Here is a 14,218-nt window from a genome sequence, read left to right on the forward strand (position 1 = left end):
AGATCTGGCCATCCTTTTGATGTGACCTCCATGGAGCACTTCATTGATTTCTGGCATGAAAGACGCCCCTGATCACCATGCACCTTCCTTGACCCAGATCTGGAACCAAACATCTCCCCAAGGAGCTCTGCTTTGGGTAGGGAATGGTATTTAGAAACCAAGATCTAGGCTCTAGGTCTGCTTATGACTGCAGGAGTGTCATAAAGCATTTCCAGGCTCTTGCAGAGGAGAGAGATAGACTCTGTATTTTTTTTTTCATGAGTTCACACTAGTATTTCCAATTCACGTTTAAGATGCAAGGTTTTCTTTACCCTCATTTATTTTATATTCACATTTCATTTTTCTTACAGTGAAAATCTTGTTCGGAGTAATATTAGTAATTAATATTTTAATGTGTCTGCCTTATCCTACAGTATACATAAAATAGTTTCAGATTTTTAACAGCAATACTACCGCTGACAATAAATCTACTACGTGAAATCTGAGATTTTTCTGCAGGGCTTTTTTCCTTCTGTTCTTTAGGTCCTCAGAATGTAAGACCTAAAAAACAGAACCAAAGGCTCAAGACGTATGATCAGAGGACCGAAAGTAGATCACTGGTTGTCTAGGGCTGGGGGCTGGGGTGTAGAGGGCGTAGGGAATGACTACAAGTAGGTACAGGGTACTTTTTAGGGATGATGAAAAATTTCTGAAATGAGATTATGGTGATGATGCACAAATCTATAAATACACTAGAAACTACGAAAATGGACACTTTAAAAATGGATGAGCCTCATGGTATGGAACTCAAAAGAGCTGTCAAAAAATGTATGACCAGAGCCCATGTTCAAAAGTTACTCTCTGCGTGGCTGTCAGGCTGATGCATAGCTTATTTGCTTCTATTTAGAGTCAATTTTATTTTTTTAGAAATCCTTTTTTTTTTTTAATTGCAATTTAGAAATACAAAGCATCCACCTGGTCCAAGAGTCAAAACCAGATAAAAAGCTGCTCACAGAGAAGCCCTCTTCTTTCCTTTCCCCCCACCCCCCACACCTCACAGTTCACTATTTTCATTTGTCTGTCCTGCTGTCTGTCTTTCTACAAAAATAAGCAAATATATGTGTACAATTTTTTTTATGTTCCCTCATTTCTTACACAAAAGGTAAGCAGCACACTATACTACTACGTAGACTTGTTCCTTCTCGTAACAGTAAATCCTAGAAATCCTTCATTGTCAGTCCATAAAGCTCTTCCTTGTGTGTGTGTGTGTGTTTTTTATGGCTGCAAAGTACTCTATGTTATGGATAAACCATAATTTAGTCAACCAGTCTCCAATGGATTGATATTCCCATCTTTTGCTGTTACAAATATTGCCACAACAAATAACCTTGTACATGTATTTTCTATTCGTGCGGGTGCGTCTCTGTGGTAGGTTCCTCAAAGTGGAATTGCCGGGTAAACACACAGATAGTTTCACCAGAAAAAGCCACATTCTCCTCCCCTGGGGCTGTACCCCTACCAGCAACACAGGAGAAGACTGTCTTTCCATAGTCCTGCCCATGGAATGCTGTCAGTCTTTACAATGTTTGCCAATTGCACAGGGGAAATGCTATCTCAGGAGAGCAGCTCTGTTCAGTTTAATGGGGGTTGAGTAGCCAGTTCCCCAGAAGGAGTTTCAGTGGGGACGTGAAAGGAAGCAGGCAGCAAGCTGACAGCTCCCTGAAGATACTGAGAGAGGTCTGCGCAATGAGCTTCTCTTCCTCCTCCTCTCAGAACGGCCCAGAGCAATCCAAGGCTAGCAAGCAATGAAGATGAGAACTGGAAATTCATACTGGGATCTCTTTACTCCACTCCCATGGGAAGAGAGTATGCTTTCCTGCCAGGGCTTCTGCTAGCCCCAACATACTTAGTGCAAATTAGAGAAAGGCATCCCCAGCCCTTTCCTTCCTGAACCAGGGCTTGCAGCTTCCAGTGCATGAGCCGAGTTCAGCTCCCTCCTGTCCTCGTGACCGAGCACCCTTGTTCAGTGCCCAGCCTGAACGACCATATGTGGCAGCCCAGGCACTGGTGTTCCACAGGTAATCTCTCAGATATTCTCATGGGAGGAGATGAGAATGCTTCCACTACAAGACTTTCTCATGGGGAAAGAAGAGAGAAAACATTAAAAAAAAAAATTCTTGCCTATACTGTTACAGCACTTCTCAAGTGGGAAGCACGCTGGTCCTTGTGATCTCTTCTTAATCCTGACAACAGCACCATGGGGAGGCATGGTTCCAGCACCATCACTCTGTCTTGCGAGAAAGCTGAGGCTCTAACAAATGAAACAACTTGCCACGTGGTCAAAAACAGACATCAGCAAGTCCCAGGTCTTGTAATTCCTGGGAGATACTCCTTCTTTGACCTGTGGTTTTCAATTCTATCTGACTGCCTGCCTGCCTTACCTGTCTATTATCTATCTATCTATCTATCTATCTATCTATCTATCTATCTACCTATCAATCATCTTCCTTTCCTCCCTTTCTGTATCCCTTCTTCCTTTACAGTAGAATTCTAACCTTTTTTTTCCTTTTTCAAGAAAAAAGTTCCCATGGATGCTCAATATATAGAACAAAGCTGTCTTAGTTGAATTTAGGGAGAGGTCCATTTCCCTTTCTACCCCAGTAGCAGCCCTTGGGGCCCCTCTGAAGGATGCTAAGAGATGGAAAACTCTGCACTATATTAAGCTGTTTCTCTCCTATACTACGCATTACTCTTGTGGTCTCATGACCCAGAAGCACGAGGATTTTCTTCCCTCCATATAAGCGCCCCATGTTAAGCGTGGTTAACATATTGACTCCTCTCTCTCTCTGTCTCTCTCTCTCACACACACACACACACACACACCATTCATTCTTGCTCTTCCTCCTAGAAGGCACTCTGTCCTTAAAATGAGCCATCCAAGTACTCCTTCTTCCCAGCCCAAGCCTTCGGCTCTCTGCAAGGCTAGACAATTTTGTCTCCAGAAATGCAAGGAATTCCAGAGCTCCAGATGAGCAGGATGGTGCATGTGACTGATGGTTTCCTCTGGGAGGAGAATTAGAGCTAAAATTCCAGGCAAATCAGTGAGAAAGCTGTGTTCCCACTCTGCTAGCTAGTGTCCTTGGGGGCGGTAGAATAGAATCATTACCAAACAGCTGTGCCCGCAGCCTGCTCTCAGCCAGGTCGCCTGCGCACTGCCCAAGGACGGAAGGCAGGGCTGTACTCAGTTAGAGTGAACACACAGCAAGTGCTTAGGCCTCCAGGAGCACATGCTGCTGGGGCCTGCAGGTGGTCTCTCAAGGGCACTTCTCTGCCGCCATGATCCCCTGAGGCCCATCCTGAGACTCCACAACTTATCAACCCCTCCCAGTGTCTCCTGGTCACACCCCCACTTCCTGGGGAGGGAAATAAATCTCAGAAGGGCCAGGTCCAGAGTCTAGTATGTGTCAGACCCTCCACGCTGTGATCTCAGCCCCAAATCCAAACCTTATCTTGATCTGCCAGTGAAAGGGCCAGTGACTCCCTCTCCAGCCACCATGCCACGCACGGAGAGACCACAGGCAGCTCGGTCATCTTTACATACAGAGAGAACAGGGGACTGACTTGTGGGGAAAAACAGGGAGGCAGGGGACTGGTCTAGGAGGCAACAGTGAACCACAGCACTCCCCACACACAGCCGCTGACTCCTGCCCTGTCGTGATGCTTTCTCCTTCATTTTGCCAGATAACAGGAAGATCTCAAAACTTGAATGGTGAGTTTAAGATTTACTGACAGCAAACTATAGTAATAAAAATAATCTTCCCAACTAAAACCCTGGTTGACCTGTGTCAGAAGAAAAAGAAAGTGGGTTTAGGGATAATAAGCCAAGAACGGACTTCCAACATGGAACTCTTCCTAAGCTTAACGAAGAGAGGTCTGCGCTCCTGTTCACAGCCTTATGCAAGGAATGGAGACAAGAGCTTCACCCAGAGAGAGAAAGAAGGGGGCCAAGGAGGAAAAGACTCAGGTCTCTTTGAACAAGTGGCAAAGGACAGGCACCCTGCAGGCATTAAGGGTTTCAATTTTTAAAAATAAAAGGAAGGAAGGAAAAACACAATGTACTGGTTTGGAGAGAAAGTTCAATCACAAGTTAGAGCACATGGGCTGGGAGGAGAGGGCGAGAAGAGAAAGACAGAGCAGGGCCCACGTTTGGGCCACCTGGCTGCCGGAGGCTCTGGAAGACAGGCCAGGCAGAGGGAAGTTAGTTTCAGGTTCGGGGGAGGAGGGGCCCCTGAGGGTCAGCTGGGTCAGGAGCCCAAACCCAGGGCAGCTGGGTGGTGGATGTCAAGAAACAGAAAGCAATGAGTGAGAAATCTGGGTGCCCGCCAGCCCAGAGAAGCCAGAACAGATTTTTCTAAAAGAGACATCCCAGGAAGTATTCTTTTAGAATAAGCCTTGGAGGCTCAGGTGGAGCAAAAGGACAAGGCTGGCAAGAGGATGAGATTCATCCTGGAATGAGGATGAAGGGAGAGGAGCCAACTGCATACAAGTGAGGCAAAGAACAAAGCAGAGACGTTCTGGCAGCTGAGGTTAGGGTCAGGAGAACTCTGTGGTCCAAGACTTGTTAGGAGCAGAGAATTCTGGTTTGCCCATCAGTCCTGTTAGTCATTCAAGCAAGTGAGGGAAGGTGCTGATCTTAGAAATCACGATCAGGAAGGAAGAAAGCAGTGCTGTGGGGGCAGGGATTGGGCCTGGCTGAGTACTTACAAGGAAGAAAATACAAGGGCCTTCAGGGGCAGCCACCAGGCTGGGGGCGCCAGGCAGTGAGTGGACCCATGAGACTCCGGGAATTCTGTGTAATGGGATGAGCCCAGGAGGATGGAACCAGCAAAAGGTCCGGACCACGGCTCTGTTCATTTACAGTGAAGAGTTGGAGGAAATAAAGCCCTGGCTGGGCTGTCCGGTGTTGCCCAGAGGAGCTCAGGCAAATGATGAATGACATTCTTTGCAGATGCTGTTCCCTTGGTCTGGAATGCTCTTTCCCTGCTTCCCCTGACTTTTACTCTTCAAGCCTCAGCTGAGGCGTTTCCTCTTCCAGGAAGCCTTCCCAGGCTTTGCTCTTCTTGTTCCTCCCAAGTGGGGCTGGGGCTTCCATCCTCCCCAGTGCTTACTCCATCCTTGCACTGAGCACGCAGTCTGTTTACTAAACTGGCTCCCCCCAGCAGTGATCTTTTGTTCCTATCATATTTCCCAGCCCCAGTCCATTACCTGGTGCCGTGCAGGGCTCAACACAGGCTTGGGGAATGGAATGAACAGATGTACGTGGACGAGGAACGGGGGCAGGGGAATTCTGGGGCTCTCGGATTCTACGTGCCCGACATGCTGGAGTGGACTCCAAAACTAAGCTCCCTAGGACCACAGGAGGCCACTGAGAGCCACATCCAGCCAAATCCTGCTCTCACACCCAGTTCCAAGCCAGAGGGCCAAGGGCTGCAAAGCTCCGTACTGGGGCTACAGTGGTGACCGTCTGGGGTCAATTGAATGCACCCTCCACCCTACAGTTAAACTTAGGATGGAACTAGGAGCCCAGGGAGAGGGTGAGTCTGCTCGGGAGGCAGCCCCTCCAGGGAAAGGCCGGTAACAAGTAGGAGAACTTCTAGTTAAGTAGGGATCTTGAGACCAAGGGAGGCAAAACCAAACAAAGCACATTTTGGTGGTCACTTCATTTCTGATAAGCTTTTTTATGTTTGGCTAATCAAAGTGGGAACTAAGGAACCTCACTGAGGGCAGGGGGAGTATATGGGCTCCTCCTCCCAATGTGTAGCTTTGCAATAACACCACATGAAAAGGTAAGTATTAGGCAATTCTAAGCCACTCCACGTTATCTATTTTCTTCCAACTTTCCTAAAACACAGAAGCCTTTATAGACTCGCGTAATTATTCCAAGGCCCTCTTTCCCCCAACCACTGCAGAGCCCATGAGAGAAAGTCACCCCTGCGTGCTGGTAAATGCTCTTTGGAGAGGAAAAAAGAAAAATCAAAGATCTCGGTGTTTGCCAATTTTTATGGTGTAAATACTCCCACCCTGGCTGATTTCGAGCCACCAAGGTGAAACCTCTGACTGTGAAGTTAGGAAGAGATGTTGCTACAAGCCGCCCCAGCACTGCTGGCTCCAAGACGTGCGTTAACACCCACCCTGTCCTCCTGTGGACAGAAGCTGGAGAAGCTCGCTCTGCACTTACCTCTCTCGAAGGAATTTTTGATGTCATTGACTTCAACCTGAGATCCTGGCACTCTGAAGATCCCTTGCTGCTGGAGTCCTAAAAGAAATAAACAATCAACAACAACAAAAAAAGACGGAGAACATGCATTGAGCTCATCAGACCACCAGGAACATCCCTGACTCTCTCCACTGCTGGTCTCTTTCTCCCACCATCCTTTGCAACAGTGTCATTCCCGATGACTGTCTCCTGGCAGAGGCCCCAAGGAGCCTTTGCGATGGATTCCAGCTGGCCAGAATGCCCAGACCCATCCTGCTTCACATGTCTAGGATCTCCTGTTTGGGTGATGCTATCAGCACTGGACCAGTGAATAACTTCTACTTTAACCCACAGGTCAGCTCAGTCAAACAACTGGGTGGTAAATTCTGCCTACCAAGTTCACCTACTGCAAGGGTGTCGAGTACCTTGGCCTGGGTTTACAAATGCCCTGAGTTTAACAGCCACAGAGATTTTGAACAAGAATAATTAATGCCACTTCCTCAACCATGCCCTCCCTACCCACCCCATCACAGGCATCTTCTTCCTTCAAGAAAAGCTAGAGTCGAGAGTGCATGCTGGCTTGGGATCAAGCACTCTGGGGGGAGATCAGCTTATTAAAGAAAGCAATCTCATTTCTGATGTGTTTCTGGGAGGCCGTAACAAAGAGGAGGCCCTGACACCTGACACAGCAGTGACGACAAAACAGCGACCTACAGAACTGAAGGAATCAGAGGGCCTCCCTCATCTGAAATGGGAATTAATGGGGGAGACTGGGATCTTTCCTCTGAGATTCAGTTTTTCTACAGAAAACAACCCTTACCATTATAATTTAGGAAAGCCTTTACCCTTAAAGGCAGGCTCTAGTCAAAGTTTGGTTTGTACACAGCATGTGCTCAGTAAACGTTGCTCATTTCTCTCATTAACCAACCCTGAATCTCTACCGTCTGTGTCTTTTATCCCAGCCTCCTGGCTCATTCCTGTCCAGTCGCGTTGGCCTTCCTGCCCGTGTTAGGCCTTTGAAAGTGTCATTCTCTCCGCCTGGGCTCATGGCCATCACCCCACGGAGATGCCTTCACTGCCTTAGCCAAAGCAGCCCTGCCCTCTCCAGCCACTCTCTATCCCCATTTAATGAGTTTCTTGGCATTATCACTATCTGAAATATTATTTCTCTGCTTGCTTACTTCTTTGCCCTTCTAATTGGTCACGTAAGCTATCTAGGACCAGCATCCTACCTGTCTTGCTCATGGCTATACTCCCGTTGTCAAAACCAGTGCCTGCTATGAGCTCCAGAAATATACTTCGGAGGAACAAATAAATGAATAGATGGAGGCACAAGGCAAGTGCTGGGGACACCATGGATGGAGCAAATCCCAGACACTGCATTTTCCCCATGGAGCTCACAACAGTCCAGCAGGACTAAGTGACTGGTCAGCTAGTGACATTCAGCACTCAAAGGGCCGATCTCTGCGGTGGGGTGGGAGCCAGGAAGGAACGAATCCGGTTCTCCCACATGCTGTCCCAGCTCCTCAGTCTTCCTAGTTCCTGGGTCTCCTCAGCACTACCTTCAGCCCTGCCGACACACGAGGCCCGACAGTAACACTCAGAACAGCAGCTGTTCCACGGGGCGAGTTCCCTCTCGGAAGCAGAGCAGCAACAGGAAAATCTTCCAAGATGAATCTGAATCTCATTTCTTAGGAGTACAGCCTGGCTGGCACCTGTTCTGAAAACACCACCCTGAGATCACGCTTACCGTACAAATTGATGTATCGGATGCAGCTCTCGACGACAAGCGGGATCGCTTGTCCTGAATCCTTGAGGAAAAAAAGTCATGAGTTGTATTGGGCTTGGCAACCACCACAGGAAAAAGACACTGCAAACTCGGTTATAAACTCAAGCCAGAATATTAGTACTGTCAGATTAGTAGGAAAACAAGCAAGGAACTGCTAATCTCAGTCTCCACCAATAGGTAAAGTAGAAAGTCTTCCGTTACTGCAGAAAAGGCATAGCTATGATAGTTTTAAAGAAATGCTCTGTCTTCCTACTCAGCTGGGGAGGAATCAGGGCTCAGAGGCCCGACAGGTACATCTGGGGAGGGGAGGGGGCCCACCGCGTGGAGGGGGCTGTAGGTCCTGATGCCAGAAAGAAGAACACACTATGGGGGAAGCAAGGCTGGCCCCAGAGGGCCTTCCAAGCTCTGCAGAGGGAAGACCATTTCTAAACTTAAAACTTAAAAACTCTCTTTAAAAGGAGCCACATTAAATTGCTAGCCTCCTGAGAAGGTGGGGAAGCAATGAGGCATACACAGTATGCTCTTGTAAAGGGACAGAGAAAAAAACCACGACTTTGGATACTTCAGCGCTCCTCCACACCCTACCCTGATGAACTACAGTCACAGAGAGGACAACAAAGTGGACTGTTTGCCAACAGGCAAGGTGGGCCCAGTGCTAGAAGTCAGGATTAAAAATAGGTTCCATCCAGTTGAATGGGGCTAACGGACCTTTCTAGTAAATACCTGGTTCCTGGTTCGAGCATTTCTTCTTCCTCTGATAACAAAAAATAAACAGGCAGCAGAGCAGGAGAAAAAGAAAAGATTATGCAGGAGTAAGATCAGTTAGAGTAAGCAGATCTTTCAGAGTCCGGGAAGGCCGAAATGCAGTGGCAGCCAGCAAAGGTCCGGGGGACGGCGTCCCTGCCGGTGGGGGGCGCCCTTCGGACACCACGGGGCAAAGGGGTCTCTTTCAGTCTTTGTCAAGTGCAGGAATGGTGTGTGCTGAACCCTTCCTCACCCCATGTCTAGCTTCTCCTCAACACAGGGGCTGTTTATTCACCAGCAGGCAAGAGCCCACCTAAGACCCCTTAAGGTTCGCCCAGCAGCCCACAGAAGGGAGGGACACACGCCCTCACATGTCTAGGGTAACGCAGTCCCCGCAAGTCAGCTCTGGAAACCTCGCTCTTAGTTCTGAGTGAACCAAGATCGTGTTTACCAGGTGCCCTCTGGAGAGAACGCAACGGGATCCACCTGGTTCCAAACTCCACGCAGCCTCCCCTGCTTTCCTACCACATACCTGGGGTAGCTTTTCCTAAGTATCCACTTGGCTTCACTCTCCCTCTACAGGGTGCCCTCGCCCTGGCACTGAAAAAGCCTCAGGGAACCTAGAAGCTGACCAAGGCCTGGAGGAGGGAGGGCAGTGGAGTCAGATTGCCTTCGCGATCTTACAGGCAGAACCGGAGCTTCTGTTTTCCCGGGAGTCGCCCATTTTCAGGGGCGCACTCGCTGCCTCTTCCTTCTTCCTGGACGTGCAGCGGGTCAGGCTCTGGGGCGCTGCTGTGTCTCACCCCCTGGAGGAGGCCGCCCGACTGAGAAACCCAGGATGTGCCTCTTTTTTCAGCTGGTGTCATCTGTCCAGCCCCTGGCACCTCGACAACCGGAATTAGCCTAAGCCTACCCGCAGCCTAGGACGGCCGTGCCAGATGGTCAGACGGGGCTCCACGCGCACTCCTGGGGACGCTCACTGATAGCCAGCACTTCCACGGGGCTTGCTGTGCACCGGGCAGTGCTCGGGAAACACGGCGGGCGCTAGCTCATCCGATCCTCCTCACACGCTCATGAGGTGGGTAATGAACATTCTCATTTCACAGAAACAGGGCGAGGACTCCCCCCGCCCACACACACACACCTGCCTCCCCACCCACGAGGGAGGCCTGCTGGGCTTCAAAATTTATAATGATAAATTGACTGGGTTTCCTTCTGTTTGAGAGGGGAAAAAAGTTAAGGATTTTGTAAATCCATTCAGGTAGGGTCCTAGAAATTTATAAAAGTAACTCCAACAACATTTATCCATCATCCTTAACTTGGAGATGCATCCTTGTTCCCCTAAACCCTCAGAATCATGGAGTCTCAGTGATGTTATTTTATTGAAAAGCCTTTTGGCGGTCTGGCATTTCAAAGCTGGGGACGCAGCTCTGGAAGAATCCTCTTCTGGACAGTATGGGAGTCATAAGGGAAAATTAAATCCCGTTCACAGAGGTTGGAGGACTTGATATATTATACTGCCTTTCATTCTGAGAGTTAACAGTCCTTGAGAATGGGACCAGCGCTGCAGGTGACTTGTCTCCACGCTGTGAGCGCACAGTAGGTGCACAGAAGAGTTTGTTGAACTGCACTGATGATATGTGGTATAAGCACTCGGGACTACAAAGAAATGCAGTCGGATAACACACGTACTTTTTCTTCCTGTCAAACAGTCCCCTGGGAAGGCTGCGCTCTTACTCCAGCAATGTGTGGCTGCTCAGCGCTCTGGGGCGTCCCTCTTGGGGGCCTCTTTTCAGAGCCAGTCCCCTGGTTCCCACTGGAGCCCGTGCCTCCTGCCAGTTTGTGCCCCCGGTGGCTGCAAAGCTGGGCTCTAATTGATGCTTTTCACTCCAAAGGCCGGGGCGTCCACGCTAATACAGAGTTTTGGCCCTGCTGCAGGCTCTCGGGAAGGCTAACCAGCTGCAGCAGTGGCGACGTATTTAGAGCAAGAATGTGGCTTCCCGAGGTGACCACCTGCAAGGGGCAAACGCTCACGTGGTTGGTGTGTTTGTCAGGGCAAGAAAACCAGGTTACTTGATGGCCGCACACTTTACGTCGGAGCTCTCCCTTCGGAGACTCTTTCACTAAACAGAACACCTGACCTTCAAGTCTTGTCAGGTAAGACCTCCTTCCAAGCGTCCTGACCGATCAATCATCCATTTCCAAAGAGCTGAGGAAACTCCAAAAGGAGTCCCCTCTCTGGTGAGGCCTCATTCACTCCGCTCCTCCTGTCGCGGGCTCCTCCGTCCTGCTCCCTTGGCTGTGTACCCTCTTTTCCTTTGCCGCCTGCTCACAGCTCTTCCTGCTCTGGGCTCTCACAGAACTTATTTCCGAGGGGCTGTCACTCAGGGCTCATCCTGGGGCATCTGACACATTCAGCGTTCTGTGTTGAAAACCTCCTGAGCCACACGTGAAGCTCCTTGAGGGCAGAGAGAATCTGCTTCAGTCCCCTGTCAGCTCTGGGGTGTGGCTTTTTCAAAAAGAAGGTCTTGACAGAGCCAGCAAGGAGGGAGGACGAAGAAAGGACGCGTGACACAGCCCCCTCCTCCCATGAGCTACTGGATGGCAAACTGCTCTCTCGGGGTCACCCCCAAACAGTGCCTCTTCCCCGATGCACCCAGCGGCTCCCCTCCTTTTGGGGTCCTCCATGCCTTCCTCTCTGAGGTCTCCTAACGCAGCCGCTACTGATTCCTGCCCCTGGCTGTCCCAACTTGCGCCCCACTGTTCCACTTTCCCTCTCCCCCACCATCCCTTCCCCAGAACTCAGCCCACAGGCAGAGACGGTCCTGGGCCCTGGCTGGTCTGCCTACCTCCTCCGACACCTGAGGCTGGCCCTCCCTGTCCTGCAAGTACTGTGCGCACCCTGCCTGAGGAGGGAGGATAGAGGGCTGGAGCAGGGGCAGCCTCCACCACCCCAAAAGTGTTAACTAAGCCTGGAAGCCTTGACTTCTCTACTTACTGATATGAGTCTTACTTCCTGCAGAAACCGTCTTCGTTAGATGGTGGTGGGCTCTCCAGTAACTGGGAGGGACCCTGCCCCTGTTCCCCTAAGTCATGTTAAGAATGCATCCCGCCTTCCTTAACTTTGTGCCCCACCTGCTGCCCTTGTCAACTCCACCAGCATCTTAACTTGCTCCGAGCCATTCTATCCAGCATGGCGGGATTCTGCACCCTTTGCAGCCAAGAAGCAAGAAAAGAAAGACTCACTGAGGTGAAAAGCCTTGTTTTGTTTAAGTTGTAAAGGGTTAACCTGGAATTTGAAAGGGACTACCTCAGCTCTTCTCCCTTCTGCCAAACTGCCTCACAACAAGCACAACTAGGTGGGAGGGTTGTCCCTCATTCAAATTGTACGTGTTTCCTTTGCTTGTATATTCTCAGCAGTACCCGTGGGGGTTTTCTTTGCGTCGCTTCCAGCCAGTCCCCTCTTGGGAGCCGTGAGTGTGACTCGAGGTAAGGGCGTCTCGCTAACTGTCCCTTGGGCTGGTTGGACTGCAGTTCCTGAAGCAGCGCAGTGTGGCTGGCAGGGACCACTGTGCCAGCAGGGGTTCAGCGCCACCCAGACTTCCCTGGCTTCCAGCACGATCGCATCTCACCCCCAGGGCTGGGAATCAAGGGAAGGCACTTAGGAGCAACTGGTCAGAGACAGAAGCAGCTCTAATGAGAAGCCCTCACTGAAGCTACAAGCAGTTGCCGTGAGGACCAGCTCGCCTCAGGCCTGGCTGAGAGCACAGATTCAAAGTTCCAGTCTGTCTGGTTGGTCATCAGTCAGTCGGTCTGTCAGGGGTAGGGCTGTTGGCCAGGGGAGAGGTGGAGAGAGGCTGCCATTACATTGGGCACATTCTCGGACTCTGGTTCCCCAGCAAGTACCTTAATGAACGCTTCCATACAGCCGTTAAATAGTTTATGGCTACACACTGAGAGAGGCCTAGGTCTCCTCATTTTCTGTGGTTTAGGGGGAAGACAGGGGGGCCTAGGGGAAAACGGAACAAAAGAAATCAAGAAAGCAACCAAGGTAAACATATAACTGGGAAAGACGCTCTTATAACCCATGACTGGAGAACACAAAATGCAAACGGCAGGCCTGAACCCCCAGCGCATTGGTGTCCAATGCTCCATCTGAAGGCCTCTGGATGTTTAAGGGGGTCTTAATTCACCCACAGTGTCAGGCAGGAGCAAGGCTCACATAATACAAATGCATTCTAAGTCATGGAGCGGGGGAACAGCACGCGTCCCGGAAACCACTGAAACTCCAATCAGAGGCTGTCATCCTGCAAAGCTGACCAGATGGAGGGGGAGTCAGGGGGAGAGATGTGATCTGTAGCCCAAGAAAGCAAGAGACTTTCAAAGATGATTGGAAGGGTTAATTTTCATTATTTTGGCTTAAATTCATCACCAAGTCTCAACTCCCAATGTATGAGGGCATTGATCTTCCCAGTGCCTCCTGGCATTTCGAATATACTCGACTCATCTTTATTCCATTGATCTAAGAGCCAGGCAATTAGTGTTCTCATTCTAGAGATGAGGAAACTAATGCCAGGTGGGAGGGGTCCCCGGGTGACCCAGATAATGATTATCTCCTGTCTTTTAGTCAAGTACACTTTCAATTAAAGTGCTTTCAAATCCGTTATTACACTTAACGTCTGCTCAACCCTTACGTATGGCCCCATTTTACAGAGGCCTAAACTGAGGCCTAGAGAGGGGAAATGGTAGAGCCAGGACCCAAACCCAGGCCTCTTTGTCTCCAAGTCAAAGATTTTTCCCAGCGGGCCAGTCACGGAGCCTGACACTTTTTCATTTCTAGCCAAAGACTCACCCATCCCATTAACCCTTGCCAGCAGAGGACCCATGGGGCCAGGTTGAAAGTGTCTTGCTTGACTTTACGATCTCCATTCCCTGTGCTCCACTCTCGGCCACAGGGAGGGGCGACCAAACCACAGTTCACCAGCAACAGTGAAACAGCCACACACACTGGACCAGTCTCCAGAGTTGCTCACATGCATATACCTGTGCTGGCTTATTTGCTCATCTTTCACCACCCAAGGCGGCCTGACTCAATGCTGCCAGCCTTCCAGGGCAAAGGGCTTTCTGAGGTTAGAAGGAGGGCCCCTAACCCAGAGAGGCAGTTCATTTTCAAATGGCTTAGTTCACAATTTGAGAAGGACCAACTGGGGACCCAGTCTGGCACAGATAATGTCTGTGCATGATAAACACAGAGCTGGGGCCCCAAGTCTTGACTGATTTCTGTGAACAGGCAAGAAATCTTATGCGTTGTGGAGCCAGTCGAGGTGCTGAGACCCACACTGCCTCTGCTCACTGGCCTTGCTGTGTCTGTCCCCTTCAGCAGCCCCGCCATCTGGGGAACTCTGAGCGACTTCTCCTAGTTGTCTGAATACTGAGCAAATGCTGCAGGC

General features: G+C 50.0%; 1 protein-coding gene across 7 annotated transcripts in view; it reads right to left on the reverse strand.

Moving 5' to 3' along the window:
- The window catches only part of SRGAP3 (SLIT-ROBO Rho GTPase activating protein 3), a 287,702-nt gene that overhangs the window by 27,894 nt on the left and 245,590 nt on the right, over positions 1-14,218 (reverse strand). For 3 of the 7 annotated variants that reach the window (XM_032458881.1, XM_032458879.1, XM_014557208.2), the window contains 3 exons: positions 12,675-12,777; positions 7,986-8,046; positions 6,218-6,295 (listed from right to left, as the gene is read on the reverse strand). In XM_032458881.1, coding sequence (XP_032314772.1) covers positions 6,218-6,295; positions 7,986-8,046; positions 12,675-12,777 — 242 coding nt within the window. The other 4 variants (XM_032458880.1, XR_004312261.1, XR_004312262.1 and 1 more) reach the window with 4 other exon arrangements.

This window comes from Camelus ferus, chromosome 17 (genome assembly GCF_009834535.1).
Source record: "Camelus ferus isolate YT-003-E chromosome 17, BCGSAC_Cfer_1.0, whole genome shotgun sequence".
NCBI lineage: Eukaryota > Metazoa > Chordata > Mammalia > Artiodactyla > Camelidae > Camelus > Camelus ferus.